The sequence below is a fragment of the Tamandua tetradactyla genome, chromosome 5, assembly GCF_023851605.1.
Source record: "Tamandua tetradactyla isolate mTamTet1 chromosome 5, mTamTet1.pri, whole genome shotgun sequence".
In the NCBI taxonomy this organism is placed as follows: Eukaryota; Metazoa; Chordata; class Mammalia; order Pilosa; family Myrmecophagidae; genus Tamandua; species Tamandua tetradactyla.
In genome coordinates this window covers 86453519-86478967 of record NC_135331.1, presented here as the reverse complement: position 1 = coordinate 86478967, position 25449 = coordinate 86453519, and the positions used below count along the sequence as shown (strand labels likewise).

Genomic DNA, 25449 nt, shown 5'->3' with positions numbered 1-25449 from the left:
ACTAAGCCCAAGAAAATGTCCCAATTAAAACAAGTCTATAGAAATGTCCAATCTAAGGCATCCAGAGAAAAATACCTTGGTTCAAGAAGGCTGAAAAAGTTCAGGGTTTCTCTCTGAAGTGACAAGGCGCATCGCGAACATGGTCAGGGTTTCTCGCTCATCTGGAAGGGCATGTGGTGAACACGGTGTCATCTGCTAGTTTTCTCTCCTGGCTTCTTGTTTCATAAAGCTCCCTGGGAGGCATTTTCCTTCTTCTTCGCCAAAAGTCACTGGCTGGTGGACTCCCTGCTTCTCACAGCTACATCGTTCTGCTCTCAGAGACTCTCACATTCTCCAAAATGTTTCCTCTTTTATAGAATTCCAGTAAACTCATAAAGACCCACCCAAATGGGTGGAGACATGAATTCAGTTTAACAACCACACCTGATTGAGTCATATCTCCAGGGAGATATTATAATTACAGTTTCAAACATACAGTACTGAATAGGGATTAGAAGAAACAGCTACCTTTACAAAATGGGATTAAGAAAAAACATGGCGGGCGGGCCGCGGTGGCTCAGCGGGCAAGAGTGCTTGCCTGCTATGCCGGAGGACCCCGGTTCGATTCCCGGCCCCAGCCCATGTAAAAAACAAACAAACAAACAAAATATAATAAAACAAGAAAATGTTTAAAGATGTTTCCCTTTCTTCCTCCCTTCCTTCCTTCTCTCTGTCTTTCCTTCCCTTCCTCCCTTTCTCTAAAAAAAAAAAAAAAAATTTAAAAAAAAAAAAAACAAAAACATGGCTTTTCTAGGGTACATACATCCTTTCAAACTGGCACAATAACCTTCCAAAACGTAGCTGTAAACTTCACACAGGATGAATGGGCACTGCTAGAAACATTCGAGACGAAGATGTTCAGAAAAGTGATACTGGAGAATAGCTATCATCTGTTCTCAGTGGGATGTCATATCTGCAAAGCAGATGTCTGTTTCCAGTTGGCACAAGAGAGAAAGTGTGGAGAGAAAGAATGGAGTTTCTCCAAAACCAGAGGCCACTAGGAAAATCACCTGTAAAAGGCAAGAAATTATATAATTCAATTTACCTACAAGAAAGATCATTCTCACATCATGTCATTGTAAGCATCTCACACGCGAAAGAATTCCTTTCGATGTAATTACTTCCAAGTTTCCACTCTCAGATTCACAGTGACTAAACATGCATTAATTCTCATGAGAAAGAAATCATATTTAAGCAGACCACTTGGAAAAGTCCTCAAAGACCAGTCATCTTTTAATCAAAATAAGCAGATTCACACTAGAAGCATGTCATATAAATGCTATCAAAGTGCTAAAGCCTTTATTACAAGCTCTGGCCACAGACAATATAATGAAACTCAAAGTGAATATAAATCACATGACTCCCTTGATGTGGAAAAGCATTCATTAGATTTTCTCACCTTACAGGACACGAGAGAGCTCACTCTACAGGACACTGGAGAGAAACCCTTAGAATGACATGGAAGAAAGTCTTCAGTCTTTCTTCTCCCCACAGACAAAATGAAAGAATTCACACTGGAAAAAACCTTATGGATGTCACTAATGTCGGAAAGACTTCAGACAATATTCTCATCTTCAACAACATGAGAGAACTCACACTGGAGAGAAACTATGTGTAGGTAATCTATGTGGAAAAGCCTTCACTCAGCATTATCATCTTCAACCTCATGTGGGAAGTCATACTGGAGAGAAAGCCTATGAATATCATACGTGTTGGAAAGCCTTCAGACTTTCTTCTACCCACAGACAAAATGAGAGAACACACACAGGAGGGAAACCCTTTGAATGTCATCAATGTGGGAAAGCCTTCACTCAATGTTCTCATCTTCAATATGAGAAATCACACTGGAGAGAAACCCTGTGAATGTCAACCATGCAGAAAACCTTCAGTCAACCTTCTTACCTTCTACAACCTGAGAGAAGTCACACTGAAGAGAAGTCATATGAATGTGGCAGATGTGGGAAAGCCTACAGTCTTTGTTGTACCCTCAGACAATGAGAAAACTCTTGCAAATGAAATCTTCTTAATGTCACCTACGTAGAAAAGCCTTCAGTGGTTACTCTTATTTTAGATGAGCTTAGAGGGCACACACTGCAGAGAAACTCTATGAATGCCATACATGTGGGAAAGCCTTCATTGATAGGAATTCAGACAACATGGGAGAACTCACACTGGAGAGAATGTGTATATATGCCACCTTATGAGCAAAATCCGTCACTAAATATCATCTTAGAGAACATGAGAGAGCACACACCTGGAGTAGAGGCCTATGAACGCCGTACATGTGAGGAAGCCTTCAGTCATTGTTCTACACTCAGATAACATGGGACTACTCAGACTCGAGAGAAATGCCATGAAGATCATCTATGTGGGAAACCTTTTGCTCATACTTCTATGCTGAGGCAACATGAGAGAATGCACAGTGGACATAAGCCATAAGAATGTCATCTATATGGGAATACCTTAATTTTCCTAACCTTAGGTAACGTATTTTTCAAGCTTTGGAGTAAACCTATATCATCAAAATGGGGAAGCTGTCAGTCAACATTCTGAACTTAGATCAGATGAGAGAACACATGCTATGCGTTTGGAATATGGAAGAGGTTTCAGCCATACTTTAATCTTTAAACACACCAGAGAACTCACATCCTGAAGAAGCACTATGTAATCAATAGGGTAGTGCCTTTATTTATCTAGTCTACCAAAGCTGCCAGAATGCAACATACCAGAGACGGATTGGATTTTAATAAAACAGGTTTTATTTCGTTAAAAACAGACAGTTCTTTAGAAGAAAGGCAGGTAACTTTCAACTGAGATTCTTTCTTACATGGGAAGACACAGGGTGATCTATGCTGACCTTTTCTCCAGGACTCGGGGTTCCAACAACTTTCCCAGGGGTGACTGCTTTCTGCATCTCCAAAGGCCTGGGCTGAGCTGCGAGTGCTGAGATGAGGTATGCCGAGCTGCTTGGACTATGCTACATTGAGCTTTCTCATTTAAGCGTCCAGACAATTAAATCAGACACCATTCATTGCAGCAGCCATGCCTCCTAACCAACTGCAAATGTATTCAGCAACAGATGAGCTTCACATGCCATTACCTCACATCCACAGCAATAGAGCTAGGCATTTTCACCTGGTCAGGTTGACATCTGAACCTAACTACTACACATAACATATAAAAACCTCACAATATAAATGAAATGGATTTGGAAAGTCCTCATTTACCACTCTATTGAGCAATCAAAACCAGTTACATGTGAGGAATTCAATGTTTGTACTCAATATGGGAACACCTTAATTGGAATTTCTTCTTTAAATGAAATGAGGGGGCTCCACAGGAATGAATCCCCAGGTCTGTAATCATCATACATTGTCATTCAGTGAAACACAAGCTTTGAGATACTAAAAATGGTATTATGTAGATGAGGGGATCCAAAGGTTTAGAGAGATGGGAATACTAGAGTAGATTTACCATGGAAGACCTGCTCACACACCCCAGGAGTATCCAGAGCACACATCTTTCACCAAAACCTTCAGAAATAAATTTTGAGACTAGCACCATCATCCCTGAAGAGCTCTGTAGTTGCCCTTCTCTGTAGGTCAGATATTATTGTCAAAACTGCTGTCACTGAGTGGAATTCTTAAACTCAATGGGGATGATCAGATCCTGAATTGGCTGAAGCCATGTGGTGTTAGTTAATCACCATAGAAAAGGTGGACATGCCACCATCATAGACAGCAGACTCAAAGCAGCAGTCAAAATAATCTGACACACACAGAGACTTGTGGCGCTGGCTAGTAGATCATGGGTACCTAGAAGTAAAATAAATGGCCTGCTCAACTCTTGTTTGAGCTGTAGACACAGATTTCTAGGTCAGGTGAAGAGAAGTCTAACCTGAATTTCAAAAACAGAGAATCATGACACCTTAATCAGTTTCCAGATTTGAGACAGTTTTCAGACCGAGAGCCCCTCAACTGAGGGGAGGGCCAGGTATCCAAGGGGAAGGACCCTTTTACACCGCCCAAAATTTACACTGTTAACCTTCCTCCCAGCCTTCCCCAAGGAGACATATGGCCTTTTGCGAGGTGACTGTGCACTGGGAAAAAGGAAATGAACAGATATTTCAGAGATTATTAGACACTGGCTCAGAAGTGACACTAATTCCAGGAGACCCAAAACATCACTCTGGTCCACCAGTCAGAGTAGTAGCACATTCTAGAACTCAGGTCACTAATAGAGTTTAACTCAGGTGCATTACATAGGGGGTCCCGAGACCCATTCTGTGGTCATTTCCCCAGTTCCAGAATGCATAATTGGAATCGACCTACTCAGCAACTGGCAGAATCTCCACATTGGTTTTCTCACTCATGGAGTGAGGGCTATTATGGTGGGAAAGGTCAGGTGGAAGCCACTACAACTGCCTCTACCTGGCAAAATAGTGAATCAGAAACAATACCAAATTCCGGATTGCTGAGATTAGTGTCACTCTTAAGAACTTGAAGGATTCAGGGGTGGTGATTTCCACCACATCCCCATTCAACTCTCCTATTTGGCCAGTGAAGAAAACAGATGGGACTTGGCAGTTGAGAGAGGATTATCATAAACTTAACCAGGTGGTGACTCCTATTGCAGCTGGTGTTCCCACGTGGTATCATTGCTTGAGTAAATAACACACTGCCTGGTATGTGGTATGTGGCTATTTATTTGACAAATGCTCTTGTCTCAATAGCTGTCAGTAATGACTAACAGAAACAGTTTGTATTCAGCTGGCAAGGCCAGCAGTATACCTCCACTGTCCTGCATCAGGGCTGTATCAACTCTCCAGCCATATGTCATAATCTTGTCTGCAGGGAATTGAATGGTTCTCCCCCCTCCGAGACATCACACTTGTCCATTTTATTGATGTTATCATGCTGATTGGACCTAAGTAGCAACTACTCTAGACTTATTCATAAGGGATTTGCAGGTCAGGGGATGGGAGATAAGCCCAACAAAATACAAGAGTCTCCCATCCCTGTGAAATTCCTAGGTGTCCAGTGAGGGGCATGTCAAGATATCGCTTCTAAGATGATGGATAAGCTGTTGCCTCTGCCCCTCCTATGACCAAAAAAGAGGCACAATGCCCAGTTAGTCTATTTGGATTTGAGAGACAACATATTCCTCATTTGGGTGTGCTACTACAGCCCATTTCCAATGTGGCAAGAAAGGCTGCTAGTTTTCAGTGTGGGCTGGAACAAGAGGAGGCCCTGTGACAGGTCCTGGCTGCTTTGCAAGCTTCTTTTACTTGGGCCATATGATCCAGCAGATTCAATGGTGCTGAAAGTTTCAGTGGCAAATAGCGATGCTGTCTCGTGCCTTTGGCAGGCCCATATAGGAGAATTACAACACAGATCCTTAGAATTTTGGAGCAAAGCTTTGCCATCTGCTGCCGATTACTACTCTCCTTTTGGGAAACAACTGTTTCTAGGCCTTAATTTTTTTCCAGAGGCTGAATGCTTAACTATCGGCCACCAAATTACTGTAAGACCTGAGTTGCTTATCATGAGGTGGATGTTCTCTGACCCACCAAGCCATAAAGGGGGCATGTGCAGCAGCACTCCATCATAAAATGGAAATGGTGTACAAGAGACAGGACCCAAGCAGGTCCTGGAGGCACAAGTAGGTTACATGAAGAAGTGGCCCAAATGTATATGGCCCACACTCCTGTCACATTACCTTCTCTTTCCCACACCAGAGCTATGGCCTCTTGGGGAGCTCCTTACAGTCAGTTGACTGAGAAAGAGCAACTCAGACCTGGTTTATAGATGGTTCTGCATGATATTCAGGGACCAAGATGGAAGCGAACAACTGTAGCACTACAACCCCATTCTGAGATGTCCTTAAAAGACATGGTGAACCTTGTGTCTGATGCTTCTTTTATCTACCTTATGGACAGATGAGTAAAACATATGGATTAAAAATAAATAAATAATAGGGGGAACAAATGTTAAAATAAATTAAGTTAATTGAAATGCTAGTGATCAATGAAAGGGAGGGGTAAGGAGTAGGGTATTATGAATTTTTTTTCTATTTTCTTTTTATTTCTTTTTCTAAATTGATGCAAATGTTCTAAGAAATGATCATGATGATGAATATACAACTATGTGATGGAAAAAAAACAAGAACGGGGGAAAAAGAAAAGACAGTGGTGAGGGTAAATCTTCCCAGTGGGTGATACTTCTAGAACTGAACCTGGTTGTTCATTTTGCTTTGAAGGATAATTGCCCAGAATTGCATTTACATACTGACTCATGGGTTGTTGCCAATGGTTTGGCTGGATGGTCAGAGACTTGGAAGGAGCATGTTTGCAAATTGATGACAAAGAGGTCTGGGGAAGAGGTATATGGATAGAGCTTTCTGAGTGGGCAAAGAACTTGAAGATATTTGTGTCCCATGTTAATGCTCACCGGACGGTGACTTCAGGACAGGAAGGCTTTAATAATCAAGTAGATAAGATGAGCTGTCCTGTTTCCTTAGCCCAATGGGCTCATGAACAAATTGGGCATGGTGGTAGGTGTGCTAGTTTGCTAGCTGCTGGAATGCAACACAACAGAGACTGATTGGCTTTTAATAACAGGGAATTTATTTCATTAGTTTTTCAGAGGAAAGGCAGCTAACTTTCAACTGAAGTTCTTTCTTACATGGGAAGGTATACAGGGTGATCTCTGCTAGCCTTCTCTCCAGGTCTCTGGGTTCCAACAACTTTCCCTGGGATGATTTCTTTCTGCATCTCCAAAGGCATGGGCGGAACTGCAAGTGCCAAGATGAGGTATGCTGAGCTGCTTGGGCTATGCTATGTTGAACTCGCTCATTTAAGCCCCAGCCAATTAAATCAAACATCATTCATTGCAGCAGGCATGGCTCCTAACTGACTGCAGATGTACTCAACAACAGATGAGGTTCACATGCCATTGGCTTATGTCCACAGCAGTAGAACTTGGCACCTTCACCTAGCCAAGTTGACACCTGAAACTAACTACCACATGTCCACCCCTTGTCAACTTGGCACCTACACGCATCACCTTAAACAATATTAAGGTGCAAAAAATTCTCTTTTGGCTGTGGACCTCTGAATCTCAAACAAGTTGTTCTAGTTTGCTAGCTGCTAGAATGCAATATACCAGAAATGGAATGGCTTTTAAGAAGAGGAATTTAATGAGTTGCTAGTTTACAGTTCTAAGGCCGAGAAAATGTCCCATTTAAAGCAAGTTTATAGAAATGTCCAATCAAAGGCATCCATCCAGAGAGAGATACCTTGGTTCAGGAATGCTGATGAAGTTCAGGGTTTCTCTCTCAAGTGAGAAGACACATGGCAAACAGCTTCTCTCTCAACTGGAAGGGCACATGGTAAACATGGCATCATCTGCTAACTTTCTCTCACATTTTGTGTGAAGTGGGTTCCCTAATCAGAAGCAATGCTGTGTGGAATACAATGATGGTGGATAAAGCATTCTGTAAGTCCATGGATGGTAGTTTTTGCAGAAACATTGTGTGCAGGGAATGCACACTAACCACCTTGGAGAATGGTGCCTCATCTCAGCACTCACAGCTCAGCCCAGGACTTTGAGATGCAGAAAGAAATCACTCCGGGGAAAGCTGTTGGAATCTAGGGGCCTGGAGAGAAGGCCAGCAGAGACCATCCTGTGCCCTCCCACATAAGAAAGAACCTCAGTGGAAAGTCTGCTGCCTTTCATCTGAAGAACTAACAAAATAAATCCCCTTTTATTAGAAGCCAATCCATCTTGGTGTGTTGCATTCCAGCAGCTAGCAAACTAGTTGTCTCCCACAATGAGATAATCCAAGGCTTTTAAGGAAGAAGAGTGACTCTTTCACTGCCTCTTCAGTCAGCAAATCTCTCCTGTGAAGTGCCTCCAGACATTTCATCTGAGCTGCCAGTCTCACACCCTGCCCTATGGATTCTGGAATCTTCCATTCCCATGGTTGTGTGATGGACCTTTATAAATCTCACATTTACAGATCACTCTTATTGATTCTGTTTCTGAGAACGCTGACTTACACAGAGAGATATAATTAGAAAGCAAGCTGAACACATAGGGCATGAATGCACCAATGCAGAGTCTGGATTCATTGGAATACTTTGAGCAGCAGAGGGTAATTCAATCATTTCAGTGGGTTTAAAACTTGATTCATTTCATGTTCAGGTTATGGTAAACTTGGCCAGGTGGTGGTGACCATTTGTCTAGTTGGACAAGGGCTGGCCTATCTGTGGCTATGAGGACATTTCATACAATTAAATCATGATCACGTCAGCTACATCCACAGCTGATTCCATTTGTAATCAGCTAAGGGGAGTGTCTTCTGCAATGAGTGATGCTTAATCTAATCACTGGAAGCCGTTTAAGGAGGATTCAAAAGTGACAGGCTCTCTTCGTGCTTTGGCCGGCAAGCTCTCCTGTGGAGTTCATCAAGACCCTCCATTGGATTGTCAGGTTCACAGCCTGCCCTACAGATGTTGGACTCTATGTTCCCAAGGTTACGTGAGACACTTTAATAGATTTTATATCCACAGATATTTCCTGCTGATTCTGTTTCTCTAGAGAACCCTAGCTAATACACTCATCAAGAGGCTACTCTGGAGGCTGCTCATATGCATGCTTCAGTTACAACTTGCTACTTATCATATCCTGCCAAACCCCAATCAGGATCATTTCAAACAAACCTAAAGAACACCTACGGCAATATATAAGATTACACAAGCATTCCATGCCCTAGTAGAACTTTCCAGAAAACTTTTCCAGATGGGTCCCTGGACCAGATAAGTCCTGAAACCTAGAGGGCCCAGCCTCTCCAGAACATCAGATAGTTCCATCTCCCTACCCCATATTAGTGACAGACCATTCCAATATGAAAAAGTAACAATGACCATAGCCCAAACACCCCTAAAGAGAGGGCTAGAAAGATCAAAGTTGATAGTGGAGTTATACAGCGACATTAGGGTTGAACAAATGAATATGATTTGCTGAATGATTAAATTGATATCTCTTTTAGTCTCCAGTATCTTAGAGCTTAAAAAAACTAAAATTGTGGAATTGTAACCCACGTTAAACTCTGAAATATGTTCCACAATTAATCATGGTGATATCCTTTGAAATTTATTGCTTTTTTGTATATATGTTATTTTTCACAAAAAAATAAGAAAACATTCGATGTGGTGATAAAAAATATATCGGGCGGGCCACAGTGGCTCAGCAGGCAAGGACGCTTGCCTGCCATGCCAGAGGACCCTGGTTCGATTCCCGGTGCCTGCCCATGTTAAAAAAAAAAAAAAAATATATATATATATCTAAGCCTTCTAGCCTCCTGTATTCTGGAACAGCTAGAGGGAAAAATCTGAGAGGATCATATGGTAACCTATGACAAAATCTGGGAACAATCCTATAACTACTTGTTTAAGAATGCTTTGAAAACTATTGCTTGTTTATTTCTTTGCTTTGTATATATGTTATACTATACAATAAAAAAGATTTTTAAAAAAACTTGACTCATGCACGTCTTGACTCTTGAACAACTCAGTCATGGTCTAACTAAAGAAATTAGATGCCAGAAATTCTTCAGTATTGGATACAGGAAGGGAGCAAAAAATTAGAGACAGAGACTTTGAAACAGATGTGCATGAGCCTCGAGTTTTCCCTCCCTGTCTCTCTCTCAAGGTACTAGAAGATACACTCTTCCGTGCCCTGAAAACCAGTGCAGGACCAACTGCATCTTTGTAACACTCTAGATGGAAAGTTCTCTCAAAGACAATCAGGGCAATGAGAGATGCCCTAATATCATTGGGGTGCTGGGAAGGCAGAGAGTAGAGAGCGTGAGGCACAGACACTGTGGTTTCCATAACAGATATCAAGAGTAATTCATGTGTTGTAATTGTTATTTCTAAATTCTAAGATACTGAGCTATTTGGATATACCCTGGTCATTGACAGAAACCAGGAGTATTTATGTCACACTTGAGACTCGGAGTTAGAGCTCTGAGGCTATAGAAGCCAGCAGCACCCCATGCAAATTGTTGAAAAAAGGTACCATACTTTCACCAAAGTTATAAACAAGTTGATCTGGATAGAACTAAAGTAGATCAGAATTCAGGGTGAAGGATGATGTTGTCCATATTTTAAAAGGTCAACTACTGCATGAGACCAAAGGAACAGATATTTATTTGGTGCAAAATTTATATTTTGGTTAGTGTATTATTTAATTTAACTTGCATGGTCAGTTTAGTTGAACACCATAAGTAACTGGAATCTTGAATACGACATAAGATTTGGTTGGTTTGTCCAGGTTAGTGTAGTGCTCCAATATATTCCAGAGTAATTGGGCAGTGAATAAAGAAGTATTTGTGACATCCCATTACAGAACTGAGCAGGTAGGAAGAAATATACTTCCCCATTTGGAGAATTTCTGATAGTCTCACAACTAAAGGGGACAGCCAACTCAAAAGGCCAAGCCCTGGATCTTCTGGTTCGTCCCTATGAAACGTATTCCTGCTGAGGATAGGCTAAACCTACTTAAAATTAGGCCTAAGAGTCAACCTCAGAGAGCCTCTTTTGTTGCTCAGGTGCAGCCTCTCTCTCTAAGCCAACTCAGCAGGTGAACTCACTGCCCTCACTCCTACATGGGTCATGACTCCCAAGGTTGTAAAATTCCCTGACAGTACTTGCAGGAGGAGATGGGACTGGGTATCATGGGACTGAGAAAGCCTTGTTGATCAAAAGGAGGGGAGAGAGAAATGAGACAAAATAAAGTTTCAATGGCTGAAAGATTTCAAACAGAGTCGAGCAGTCATCATGGAGGTTATTCTTATGCATTAACATACAACTTTGTAATTTATGGTGTATTGGAGTGGCTGGATGGAAGTACCTGAGATTGTTGAGCACTGTTCCAGTAGCCTTGATTCTTGAAGACAATTGTATAACTACATAGCTATTACAAAGTGACTGTGTGATTGTGAAAATCTTGTGTCTGATGCTCCTTTTATCTACTGTATGGACAGATGAATAAATGATATGGATGAAAAAATAAATAACAGTGGGAACAAAAGTTAAAATAAATTGAGTAGATTGAAATACTAATGATCTAAGGGAGTGGTAAGGGATATGGCATGTATGAGTTTTTTTCTCTTTTCCTTCTTTGGTGACGAGATGCAGTTGTTCAAAAAAATGATCATGGTGATGAATACACAACTAGGTGATGATACTGTGAGCCATGGATTGCAACCATGTTGTGCTGGTTTGAAAGGATGTATGGACCCTAGAAAAGCCATGTTTTAATCAAAATCTCATTTCATAAAGGCAGAATAATCCCTTTTCAAAACTGTGTGTTTGAAACTATAATCAGATGATCTCCCTGGAGATGTGATTTAGTCAAGTGTGGTTGTTAAGCTGGATAAGGTAAGGACATGTCTCCACCCATTGGGATGGGTCTTGATAAATTTCTGGAGTCCTATCAAACAGGAAACATTTTGGAGAATGAGAGATTCAGAGACAGCAGAGAATGCTGCAGCACCACGAAGAAGAGAGTCCACGAGCCAACTAACCTTGGAGATGAAGAAGGAAAATGCCTCCTGGGGAGATTTATGAAACCAGAAACCAGGAGAAGGAGCTAGAATATAATGACATGTCTGCCATGTGCTCTTCCAGATGAGAGAGGAACCCTGACCTTCATCAGTCTTGTTGAACCAAGGTATCTTTCCCTGGATGCCTTAGATTGGACATTTCCATAGACTTGTTTTAATTGGGATATTTTCTCGGCCTTAGAACTATAAACTAGCAATTAATTAAATTCCTCTTTTTAAAAGCCATTCCATTTCTGGTATATTGCATTCCAGCAGCTAACAAACTAGAACACATGTCAAAAATGTTCATATCTCAAGAATGTTCATATATTGGTTGTTGTTCATAATAAAAATACTAAAGAAAAAAAAAGGAGAAGACCAGCAGTAACAGCACCAACAGCAGCCTTGCTCTAAGGCTACTAAGCAGACCCTCATGCCTACTCCAAACCATCTCAACCAAAATTAGATCCTCAGGTGACTGGGGTACATAGTAAAGTTTGCCTTCCAGATGCGCTGCTGGATCTGGGCAGTGTAACTTTGGTGTACGGTCTGAACAAACCATTTAGCTCTGGAGGGTTCAAGATTCAGGCCTTGTTACCTTTCTCTTCTATGGCAGTGAAAGCTAAATTCCTGAATGAACATGGCTAGATTAAGGTATCCATTAGTTTGGTGAGGCAAAATCTGGCCTGATGGTACTGTGACCGTATTTCATGAATAGATTTGCATCTACAATCAGTAATTATATCAAGGGCTGATTGAGTCTGCAATCAACAACAGAGATTAGGCTCAACAATGTGGGTACTCTCCTCATTAAATCAGCTGGATATCTAAAAACCTAGAACTGAGGATTGAAGATGTCAGAAAGAACTATTTCTACCTCTACTTAAGTCAGTCAGCTTGCAGCCTGCTCTATGGAGTTCATTTTGCCAAATTTCAGAATCACCTTTGTGAGTTCCAGTTTGTGGCCTACCCTACAGAATTATGACTCAGGAGAACCCTGGCTAATACAATAGCTGATGCCTCCTGTGCTAGTTAGAAAATGTTGATGCCCCAGAAATTACATGTTGTTTACTCCTAATTCAATATTGTAGGGTGGGAACCTTTGATTAGATTGTTTCCATGGAGACATGAGCCACCCAATTGTGGGTGTGGCCTTTTGATTAGATGAAACTGTGACTCTGCCCAATTAAGGGGTGTCTTGATTAGTTTACTAGAGTCTTTTAAAAGGGGAAACATTTTGGAGAGAGTTCAGAGCCAACACACAGAGCCAACAGACAGGGCCAACACAAGACCCAGATGTTTGGACATGCAGAAAGAAAATGTACCCAGGGAAGCTATTTGAAGCTAGAAGCTGTAGGACCAGCAAATGCCAGCCCTGTGCCTTCCCAGATGACAGTGGTGTTCTGTACCCACTGGCCTTTCTTGAGTCAAGGTATCTTCCCCTAGATGTCTTCATTTAGACATTGTTTATGGCCTCAGAATTGTAAACTTGCAAGTTAAAAAATTCCCTTTTTATAAACCCTTCCATTTGTGGTATATTGCATTCTGGCAGCTTTAACAAAACAAAACACCTCCTTTGATGATTTCATCTAGTCTCAAGGATTTAAATATCACTTATATGACATTACCTGCAAAATCTATTTCTCCAGCCCAAACATTTCTCCTAAAGTTCTGACAAACATGCCCAACCAGCAATTCAACAACTGACAGTTGGAAAATATGCTTTTCCTAGCTAAGCTTAGCAATTTACTGTTTGTATTTAATTCCCAGGACATTAACCAGAACTTCTGAGTTCTGTTTACAGAAATAAGACAACAGAATGGCATCAAGAACACACTGGGGCCTAATGAATCTGTCACTTCCTCCTCAAAAGACAAAAGTTTGATATTCCTGAGAATCAGACACTAAAAGAAGTGTCATGAAGACCCTGCCTGCAAGAGCTTGTATGTCAATATCTAAATCTAATTACTGAAGCTGGAACAACAAGACATGCTTGAAACAACACAGGATGAGACATTTGCCCGTGACTTCCTCACAAAAATCCACCATCATTGCTAACTTAACAAGAATGCATCATGTGGACATTACTTTGTGACCACTTCCACTTCTGTTGGACTATAAAAACGTTAACTCACATGCCCACTTTGAACTGGTTAAGGAAGATTCCTCCAGTTCCTTGCAAAGTGCACTTGCAGTAAATCACCTTCACACTGAGAGGAATGTTTCTCCTTTTAGTGCCAGATCAAGCAGGCCCTCCTATGGAAAGTGCCATGCTTGCAGTAACACAGTCTCAATGCATTTCAGAAAGACATCTGAGTGTCTCAATTTCCTAAATGAAACACCTGTGTTGCCCCTTCTGCAACTATGAACCTTTCACAGTCTTCCCCATTTCTGCTGATGGCAACTCCATCTTTCTATTCAGCTAGTATGAAATTTGGGGTATCCTCCTTGATTCCTCTTGCTTCATCCACCAAATTCAATTCATTAGGAAATCCTCAAAATCAACCTTCAAAATAAAACCAGAGATGATTCCAGTCCTGACATTGTGGGATCAAAAATTCCATCCTGACCAAAAGGGGAGAAAGAAGTGTCACTAATAAAGTTTCAGTGGCTGAGAGAGTTCAAATAAAGTCAAGAGACTGCAGAGTGCAGATCACTCTTATGCTTCATTTACACAATATAACTTGCCAAACCCCAATCAAAACCATTCCAGCCTATCCTAAAGAACACCTATGGCAATATGTAAGATTCTACAAAAGTTTCATGTACTAGGGTAACTTTCCAGAAATCTACAACCTCCAGATGGGTTCCTGGACAAGATAAGCCCTGAAAGCTCAAGGGGCTATCCTCTCCAGAACATCAGCTAATTCCATCTTATCTCATATTATCAACAGCCCCTTTCAACATGAAAAATTTAGAATGGCCATAGCCCAAATACTCCTAAAGAGTGGAATAGAAGGATCAAAGGTGGTGGTGGAGTTATACAGAGAATGTAGGGTTTAACAAATTCATATGATTGCTGAATTATTAAATTCATATTTCTTTTATTTTCCAGTATCTTAGAGCAGCTAGAAGTAAAAATCTAAAATTGCTGAATTGTAACCCATACCAAACTCTGTACTCTGCTCACAACTAATTGTGTTGTGCTTTGAAATCTATTGATTTTTTGCATATAGGTTATTGCAAAAAAGAAAAAAAATTGATTGTAATGATAAAAAATATTTTTTATCCTTATCTCCTATATTCTGGAGAAGCTAGAAGGAAAAATCTGAGAGCATAGTATGGTAGCCCATGACAAACTCTAGAATCTGCCTTGTAACTACTTGTTAAAGAGTGCTCTAAAAATTATTGCATTTTTCCTTCTTTGCTTTGTATGTATGTTATCTTATATGATAAAAAGTTAAAAATATACATATATATATATAACCTGAATCCAGTACTTCCCACTATTTTCATTGCTCAGATCCCAATCAAAGCAACCGCCATCTCTGGTTGGAAGATCTCATTCATTTCCTACCATTTTCCCTAATGTCCCACTCAACACTCTCCTCTCATTTCTCTTCAAAGCACAATAGCTAGAGGGATCCTTTTAAAAAGAGGAGTTGTACATGTCCATCTTCTGCTCAGAACCATCTTGTAACTCCTCATCTCACCCAGATTAAAAGTCAAAACTCCCAGTTTCCTCAAGGCCCACATGATCTGGCCATATGTTTTCATATCCAAGCTGGCAAAAAATATATTATGCAATGGGTTTGCTTAAACAATGGGAATTTATTGCTTCCTAGTTTTGAGGTGAGAAGAAGTCCAAAATCATTAGCTCCCTTAGGCAATGCTTTCTTCACAAAGACTTTGGCTGTCTGGGGCTGGATTCCGGAGAACCTCAGTCATTGGTTTTTCTGTCATGTGGCAATGCACATAGTGCCTCTTCTGCCTTCCCTCTCCATCTGACTCTCACTCTGCCTATAAAGGACTCCAGTAATCCAGATGAAAGCACAGCCTGATTTGGTGGGGCCACACCTTGAATGAAGTAACATCTTGAAGAGATCCTAGTTACAATGGGTCCACACCCACCAGAACACATATCCAGACCAAGGACATGCCCAAACTGGGGTACACAGTTCAGTCCACCACACCTTACACTGATCTCCTCTCAGTTACTCTCTGCTGCACCTGTACCAGTCTCCTCACTCATCCCTGCACAAAAAGACACATCCCTGATGCATTAGTTTTTTAGCTGTCAGAATGCAAAACACCAGAAATGGAAAGGTTTTCACAAAAGGGATTTACTCAGGTGCAAGTTTACAGTCCAAAGGCTGAGAATATGTCCAAATTAAGGCCCCAAGAGGTTACTTTTACTCAAGAAAAGGTGATGCCTTCCAGAACACCTCTGTCAGCTGAGAAGTCACATGACTGACATCTGCTGGACCCTTGCTCCTAGGTTCCACTGCTTCAGCCTCTGTTACATGTGTGGGTGTCTCACTTGGTATCTGTGGACATTCACTTAGCTTCTATGGAACACAACTCTGGAATCTAGCCTGCTTAGTATCTCATGGGAACACAGATGGTGACATCTGCTGAGACCTGGGTCTCATGTTGGCTCTGAAGCAACTGTTCTCTTTTGTATTGTTGCTTTGACCACTCCTCAAAATGTTTCCTCTTTTAAAGTTACTCCAGTAAACCAATCAAGACCCACCTGGAATGGGTGGAGTCACATCTCCATCTAATCAAAAGCTCACAGCTACATCTCCATGGAGACGATATAATCAAATGTTTCTACCCTACAAGAATGAATCAGGAGTAAAAGAAATGGCTGCCTATTTAATCCTGTATAGCTTAATGTAATGCCTAGATACATCCTAGAGTATATTCCGCAGACAATCAAAAAGTACTGGAAAAGTCCCTTGAGAGATGGGAGAAACAATATGGAACTATTAAACTTTACCAACGGGAAACCCAGGATACTGTGTCAAGTATTTGGAAACCTAATTCAGTAGGCCAAGCCCTTCACTTGAGCCTTACTCCCATGAAACTTATGTACGCAGTACAGAAGCTTACCTACCTAAAGCTATGCTTAAGAGTAACCTCTGGAGGACCTCTTTTGTTGCTCAAATGTGGCCAATCTCTCTCTAAACCCAAATCTGCAAGTGAAACCATTGCCCTCCCCCATAGGTAAGATATGACATCCAGGAGTGAAAGTCTCTCTGGAGGCATGGGAGATGACCCACAGGGATGAGTGCAGCCCTGGCACTGTGGGGTCAAAATACCATCCTGACCAAAAGAGGGAAAAGAAGTATAACAAATAAGGTATCAGTGGCTCACTGAGTTCAAATAGGGTCGAGAAGCTAATCTGGTCACTCTTACACAAGGTTCAGTTAGACACTGCTAATTTGAGAAACCCCAACCAAAACTATTACAGCCAATCTTAAAAAAATACCTATGGCATTATATAAGATTCTATAAAGGTTTCATGTACTCGGGTAACTTTCCAGAAACCTACAACCTCCAGATGGTTCCTGGACCAGACAAGTCCTGAAATGCAGAAGGGCCAGCCTTTCCAGAATATCAACTAGGTCTATGCCCCCATCCTGTATTATCAACAGCCCCTTTCAACACGAAACAGTTCATGGCAATAGCCTTCCTAAAGAAGGCAGAAAGAAAAAAGACGATGGTGGAGTTAAACAGATAAGGTCAGATTTAACAAATCAGTATGAGTACTGAATTCGTATATTGATATTTGTTTTAGTCTCTAGTACCTTAGAGCTGCTAGAAATAAAAACCTAAATCTGTGGAGTTGTAACCCATATGAAACTCTGAAATCTGTTCTACAACTGATTGCTACCATGTGTTTTGAATTTATTGTTTGTTTGAATATATGTCATTTTCACATAAAAGAAAAAATAAAGAGAAGGAAGAGCATACTAGAAAAGGTAGATTTAACAAATGAGTATGACTGCTCAATCAATATATTGAAATTTCTTTTGTTCTCAATTGTCTTGGAGCAGCTAGAAGATAAAATGAAAACTTCTGGAACTGTACCCCATATCAAATCTTAAAATCTGTTACATAACTACCTGTTAAAATGTACTTGGAAATTTATTGCTTTTTTCTATATAACTTATTATTCACAATAAAAAAATTGTTAAACAAAAAGAAAATAAACAGCTGTCCTGACCAGACTGGATCAGGATTAAAACATGGCTTTTCAGGCGCACATAACGGCTTCCAACAGGCACAGCCGCCACTGCCTTTGCACTGACTGTTGCCCTGCCTGGGAAGACCTTGCTCCTGACACGCTCAGAGCTAATTCCTGCCTGTCCTTCCCACCTTTCCTCACACGCCTCCTTCTCAGTGTGGCATCTTCCTTCCCTCCCACCCCACAGACACTCACACCTGCACTCACCTTCCCCACGGCACTTTCCTAATTTCCTAAGCTTACAGAACACAGCCTGCTTCTTCCCATTAGAACTGATCTTCCACAAGGCTGGTGATTGTTCCCTATTTTTAATTTATTCATATTTCACACATAAAAAAATACCGTGCTATAGCCAGTACTCAACAAATATCTGTGAAGGGGACGATCACTGCAAACCACCTCCTTATTCCAGAGACAACCCCTTATTAATGTAGCCTCAATCCAAATGCTGTCCTGAGGCAGCTGCTGCACAACATCCACTCAATGCTGACATTAATGCTGCCTCTACCTGTTCTCACGAATGCTGCTCAACCCTCCACTCACACCCACCCCGCAGCACACAACTTCATTCCCTTTTCAGGCAACAATGATCCTAGGCTGTGGACCCTGTATTACAACCAGATGGGAATCTGTACTAGACACAGCTTTATAAATTCAGGAGCTTAGACTGGACCCAGCACTAGGAATACAACAGCTAAGGGCAGGGGGAGAGGGTGGGCGAGCAGAGAAGGCAGAAACCTAAGAGGAATTTGTCCCAGACTAGAAACTATCACATCCGTCCTCTCTGCTAATGCCAGAATCTGACTTCTTATAATATATTTGGGAAAACTTGGAAAGAGCAATTCAGGGATCAGCCCAAGTGGAAGCAGGAGCTGGACAAGGCTGAGAATTAGTTTCTGGATACCAAAGACTCCTGTGTTCAGGGGCCGCCCTGTTCCTCGTGGGGACAATGACAGGACACACGAGTCCTGCTGCCATAAGAGACGGGGACACCCAGGGGAGGAGGAGCCCAGGACTGGTGCACGAGAACAAGAATGACCACAGTCCTCTAAGAAAATGAAGAATCAGCAATAAACACACCCACGGTGAGGACCGAGACCAGACCCAGGCCTGAGCGGGGGCTGACCCGGTCACACCAAGCTCTCGCGGCCCACGGTCCTGCAGACGGGACGAGGTCCAGGCGATGTCTGAGCCCCTGTGACCACAGTCCTGGTGGGACAAAATCCTACTGAAGGGACAAGCACGAGAGGCAGTGAGGATGGCCCAGGCAAGGAGTGACCGAGTCAAAGCCCACGATGTCCTGAGCACCAACTGGACACAGGCTCCGTCCACCCTCAGCTCCCCACAGCCGTCTCCTGTCCCAACTGCTACACTCAGCACAGCAAATACACAGATTCTGGAAGGTTCTCAGGTCCTACATTTACTTTCTCTCATATATCAGGAATGTTCCTCTCCTTTAATTAACCCATCAACCCCATTCAATGGCAAAGAATTTGCAAAAAGAAATTGAGATTCTTATATTCATAGGGTAGCAAGAAGGTGCAGTTTTGTGCAACCAGAGTTAAGACAGATGGACGTGTCCCTGCTCCGCCTCTGCTGGATCAGGAAGGTGGGTCTGGAGAAGGGAGCACAGGTCCATGGGGGGATAGAGTGGAAGGGGGGATGGATTAGTAGGGAAGAGTGGGCTAGTCTGTCCACATCCTCACATTAAATGTGTAGGAATGCAGACATGTGTGTTGCTTCCTATGAAACGGAGCTCAAACGATATTAAGGAATGATGAGAAAGAAAGAAAGACTGATGGGATCATGGGGTCTGAAGCTTAGCAATAAAGACAATAGACAACTTTGTTCTTAACTAGTTCCCGCTTATATACTGCAGGGTTTAGTGTGACAAAAAGCAAGCATGCATTTCATGACAAAGCAGAGTGCTTACTTTTCAGTATTTTACTCCCTACATACAAGAGATAGCCAAAAAGACCTTGGGGTTTAAGAAAAAACAAACATTCTCTCCCTCTCAGACTGTCCTCCAATTAAGCAGATAATAGTCTCCACAGTTTACTGCCGAAGCCACTCTGAAGCCAGTTGCTCCCAATAAATTCCACAGGTTTTCCATTAACCCTTGCTCCTACACACTTGCACACACCAGTTGCAGAAAGAGAAGTCAGGAGTCGGGGGCGAGAAGAAATCTTCTATCACTCAGTCCCAGAGAAGAGAGGGTCTAAACACTACAGAAGAAAATAATCAAGAAATAATTCAGGACAGTCACTGTAAATGTCGACATTATGAACAGCCCTCCAAACATATAAAATGTCCAAATCCCAGGAATCCCCATCACCCAGGCGTGTCCTCTCTGCACCCAACCCCTCTCCCAGTTCAGGCCCTCCAGGGTTTCACCTTTAGAAGCCGCAAGATACACATCAGAGCCCTGGGAACTGTCGCTACCTGTGGAGGAATAAAAACAGGATGTGGTCAAGCGAACAGGGGAGATGTGAGAAGAAGAGGAATTATGGGGTGGGTGAGCTGCCCCATGGGCTCCCGTCTACACTCCCCCAAAGTCTCAGGGGTCAGACTTACACCCTCTGTTCCACCTCCACCTCCCCATCACTTACCAGCAGCCTGAGTGTAGCTCCTTCCTTTTCCCCCTGTGGGAAAAACAACTAGTGAGAGGCAGGACATGAGGTCCTGGAGATCTAGTCCTGGATCCCAGGGAAGTTTCCAGAACTGTGACTGCAGACCCAGGGCAGGATCAGGAACCGTGAGGAAAAGAGACATGTAGGGACTGGACTATCTCTCCTCATGGACATCTGTTCTCAGCAGGGACCTTCCCTCTGACTGCTGGGAACAGGTGCCTCAATACCCTCATTGGAGGAACGTTATCCAAATTAATGTACCTGGCAGGTCCCAGATTGGATCAGCAGATGTGTGATGAGGGGCTTCATGGGACCAGGGGAGGGGAGAAGAAAAACTGCTACCCAAGGCTGGAAACGCAGCAATTCCACAAGAACCCTCAGACCCCTGCCCCCTTTCCTACTGAGCTCTTCTTGCTCCAGATCAGAATTCCAGCCACCACAGGCACTGTAACTCCCAGGAGAACTAGGAAAGCCACAATTACCACCAAGGGGATGATGAACTCTGAAGGTGGCTCTGAGAAGGGAAGGGAGGGTCAGGGGCCCTGACCCTGTTGGAGAAGCTCAGAAGGGCCCCTGCTTTTCCTGAGAAGATGCTCCACACTTATCCCCCTCCTTACCCCATCTCAGGATGAGGGGCTCAGACAGCCCCTCATGCTGCACATGACACGTGTATCTCTGCTCCTCTCCAGGGAGAACCACCACAGCTGCCCACTTCTGGAAGGTTCCATCCCCTGCAGGCCTGGTTTCCACAAACTCCGTGTCCTGGGTCTGGTCCTCCCCCTCCCGCTGCCAGGTCAGTGTGATCTCCGCCGGGTAGAAGCCCAGGGCCCAGCACCTCAGCGTGACCTCACGGTCAGAGATGGGGTGGTGGGTCATGTGTGTCTTTGGGGGGTCTGTGTGGGAAAGTGAGAACCTTCAGGAACTGTCCATCACCTCTCATGGGCCATTCAAGCAACATTCATGTGTCCATCAGGAAAAAGGACAGGACAGTCTTTGTGGGGGAGGCAGTGCAAACACCAAACATCAGCCTGGACTCAAGGATCTGGCATCATCTCGTATTCCTTAGAAATTCTAGGATCAAGGTGAGACATCCCAGGGTAGGAGGCTGCAGGTGCCTGAGGGGAGATCACACTTCAAGACCTCACTGGATGATGAATACACAACTATGTGATGATATTGTAAGCCATTGATTGTAACCATGCATGGAATGTTTTTATGGTAAGTATGTTTGTGTTTGTATGGATTGTTTGTATATTGTTTTGGTGTGTCAATTAAAAAAAATTAAGATAAAATTTTAAAATTTCAACCTCCCACTGAAAAGAGAAAGCCATTATTAAACCTTCCCTTAGATATCTCTCTTTGAACGTACATGCATGAATTTAAATAATTTAATGTAAATGGAATTATACAGTAATGCTATTCTACATCTGCATTATTTGAGTTAGGAAATATTTTGGTTCTCCCGCTACTGAATATGTTATGTTACTCTAATTCATAATTACAGTGTTCCTTTAGATGGATGTCAGAATTTATTTAATCAGTATTCTACTGATAGTTATTTATATATTTTCCAATTCTTAACTGTTATTTGTAAATGCTAAAATAAATATCATTGCCCATATATCGTTGAGTCCACCTATTGGTAGAAATTTGTAGAAGGTAAATTGGCATTGTCATTTTAAAATATCTTTAATGTATGCCTATTATAAATAAAAACTTTTTTAAAACATAAAAAAGAATGCATGCTGTTTTTTAGTAAAAATATTTTTAAAAAATAATAATAAGAGACTTGACCTGAATAGAGAGGGCGCGTGACCCAGCAAAGCTGGAGCAAGACCTCCAAAGACAGTGGTGTGGGGCAGAGAACAGGACCAGAGAAAGTTCCAGGTGGTGCCCAAGGCTGCCACGGACAAAGGGAACTGCTGACCATTTACTTCCGGGAATCCTCTCCCTCCATCCCCGGAGAGGCTGGATCCCTTCATTGTCCCTGATAGAGGTTGGGCCTGCTGAGCAAATCCCTCTCTGGTTCAGGGTTTGGAAATGTGGGCTGATTCCCTCCCCTCTGGAAGGTGAGTGTTCCAAGGCAGGAGAGGATTCTGGCATCAATCCTATTTCTTCCCCTGTGGGACACCAGCGGTGGTCGCAGTCCCAGCCCGAGGGAGACCTGGGAGGCGCCCCGCGGCCCCTGGTACCTGTGCGCTGCAGCGTCTCCTTCCCGTTCTCCAGGTGTCTCTGGAGCCACTCCACGCATGTGCCCTCCAGGTAGGCCCTGAGGAGCTCCGCATACCCGGCCGCCTCCCACTTGCGCCGGGTGATCTGAGCCGCCGTGTCCGCCGCCGTCCAGGAGTGCAGGTCCTCGTTCAGGGCGATATAATCGTGGCCGTCATAGGCAAGCTGATGGTACCCGCGGAGGAGGCGCCCATCGGGCCCCACGTCGCAGCCAGACATCCGCTGGAGAGTGTGAGACCCTGGCCCCGCCCCCACGGTCAGCCCCGCCCACTTTCCCCGCCCCGATCCCGGGTCCCGGGCGGTGATTTTTCGGAGCCCGTTGGGTCTAAAATGAAACTAAACCCAGTAAAAGTCCCTCCGGTTTTTTTTGCGGGTCGGTGGGTCCCGTGGCCTCGGGGTGAACCTTAGACACAGAATCGGGGCGACCCGGCCCGTGCTCGGGATTTCCGGGTTCGAGACCCGCGCCCCGGGCCCCGCGCCGCTCACCGGCCTCGCTCTGGTTGTAGTAGCCGCGCAGGGTCCGCAGGTTCACTAGGGAATTCTGTGCGTGGCCCTTGGCGTTCTGCGTCTCCCGCTTCCAATACTCCGGCCCCTCCTGCTCCACCCACGGCGCCCGCGGCTCCATCCTCGGACTCGCCGCGTCGCTGTCGAACCGCACGAACTGCGTGTCGTCCACGTAGCCGACGACGATGTAGCGGGAATCCCCGCGGTCGGGCCGGGACACGGCGGTGCTGAAATACCTCATGGAGTGGGGGCCTGGGGGAGGGGAGGGGGGTGAGACCGGCCCGACCCTCCCCCCGCGGCTTCCCGGGCTCCAGCGCCCCCGCCGGGCGGGCCCGTCGCTCCCCCTCCCCGGGGGCATTTCCCCCCCGACCCCGCACTCACCCGCCCGGGTCTGGGTCAGGGCCAGAGCCCCCGAGAGCAGCAGGAGGAGGGCTCGCGGCGCCATAATTCCGGTCCCAGGTTCTGGGGAGGATCCGAGTCGGGTCGGGTCCGCGGGACGCTGATTGGCTTCTCCAGGAGCGGGAGCCGCAATGGGAGTGAGCCCTGGGGCCGCGTCACGAGTGTCCGGCCAGGAGAACCTGACACAGGTTGTGAGACGGAAAGTGAACCTCGGTGAGATGGGGGATCCGCAACGCTCGGCCTCCCCACCCCACACACCAACCTCGGGGCGAGACCCGGGACCTGGACTGGCCCTGACCCTCTCCCCCTGCACCGAGCACTCTGTCTCCCAGAGTCCTTTCCCCCTCTTTCCTTCCCGGAATCCCGCCCCCTGAGCCTCATTCCCTGCCTCCCACCCTCACCTCTCCCCAGGGATTGTCCTAACAAAACTGATTCCAGGGACTTAGATGCCAGAGACGGAACTCGCCCTACCAGGGGAGGTGGGGAGCCCGGGGTTCTCTCTTTAAACCTGGAGAAGTTGTCCCTGAGGAACCAGATGGAGATTCCCATAGAAACCAGGTTCCTTTTTATTAACTATAAAAGGCAACACGGTCTTGACAACGCCTGAGCACTCAAGAATCTCTTCTGTAAAAGAAATTATATTGAGATTGTTCTGTAAACACATAATTTTCTCATAAAAATTTTTAAAAATAAATGATTTTGGCCCCTTCATACATAAATGTGTCTACGCAGCACTGCAATAAGGCTCACAAAGCTCCAGTTTACTTACCCAATGTATTTTTTAAACTTTCTTATTGTTAAATACAACATATATCCAAAGAAAAGTAAGGAAAAGCAAAGTACACTTCAACAAGTAGTTACAGAACAGATTTTAGAGTTTATTATGGGTTACTATCCTATTATTTCAAATTTTTCCTTATAGGTGCTCCAAAACATTGTAGGCTAGAGAAAATATTTTTTTTCTTTTTTCTGGAAAATGATATATATGAAAGAAAAGCAATAAATTTCAAAGCACATTGCAAATATTAGTTAAATACTAATACTAATACTAAAGCAAATTTCAGAGACTTTCCCAAACAATGTATTTTTTTACTCCTAGGTTGTTGTATATTAAAGTTATCTTCATTTCACACTTTGAATGTGTGGCCTCAGGAGATTTCTTCAATACAAAGAAGCAGGAGAAAAGCATAATTGATTACTGTATTTCAACCAGGAAAGGGGACAAATTGTAATCACCTCAAAGTCAGTGTTCCTTGCAGTCAAAATGCCTTGCTCACTGCTCATTCACTGCCTGTGCTAATGAATTATTAACACCTCAATGATGTGCATATTTTATTGGGGCAGTTGGCATTATTTTGATTAACCTGATTAACATAAGGAAGCAATCAGCTTTTAGGCAGCCTCACAGAATGTATTAATCACCAATTACAAAGAATTCTCTGCTAGACCCTGTAAATAAATTGCTTAAATAGCTATATTGAAATCTGACAATTCCACTGGGTTAGAATTTGTTCCAATTCTTTCCTCCTCTCCTACTTCTCTGTCTCTCACCCTTCAGGCACCCTTCTCCCCTTAGTCTCTACCACCCCACTTCCCCTCAACTGTGACACTAGTGCCATCTGTCCCTGCCGCCCACAAACTATTCTGCTCACATTGATCAAGTTCCTGCTAAGGACAGTCAGATAGCTCATTCGGGGTAAGAAGCAGTCAAGTCACAGTAGACTTGGACAAAGGATTACTAGATACAGGAGACATAATAGAGCTTCCTCGGCTGATAGACTATTTCTAGGGAGACGATGGGGTGTTGGGAACCCTCTAAATGGGGGAATTCCATTATACGTATAT

The 25449-nt window shown here is 43.6% G+C and overlaps 1 protein-coding gene across 10 annotated transcripts; it reads right to left on the bottom strand.

Moving 5' to 3' along the window:
- Nucleotides 1-792: 792 nt before the first annotated feature.
- Nucleotides 793-23961, bottom strand: LOC143684369 (patr class I histocompatibility antigen, A-126 alpha chain-like). 10 transcript variants are annotated; one of them, XR_013176015.1, is made up of 9 exons: nt 23867-23961; nt 23587-23783; nt 23188-23457; nt 22665-22940; nt 21090-21365; nt 20452-20484; nt 20237-20284; nt 19986-20067; nt 6734-6831 (listed from the first exon to the last, which is right to left on the bottom strand). XR_013176015.1 is itself a non-coding variant. In XM_077161267.1 (8 exons), exons 2-8 carry the CDS (start codon nt 23648-23650, stop codon nt 898-900), a joined length of 1119 nt encoding a protein of 372 aa, XP_077017382.1. In that variant the 5' UTR covers nt 23651-23783; nt 23867-23961; the 3' UTR covers nt 803-897. The 10 variants fall into 10 exon arrangements, 9 of the variants coding, with proteins under 9 accessions (XP_077017388.1, XP_077017382.1, XP_077017389.1 ...); XM_077161267.1 differs by lacking the exons at nt 6734-6831; nt 19986-20067 and adding an exon at nt 803-1049; XM_077161268.1 differs by lacking the exon at nt 19986-20067 and having other exon boundaries at nt 6639-6831.
- Between the last annotated feature and the right edge of the window lie 1488 nt (nt 23962-25449).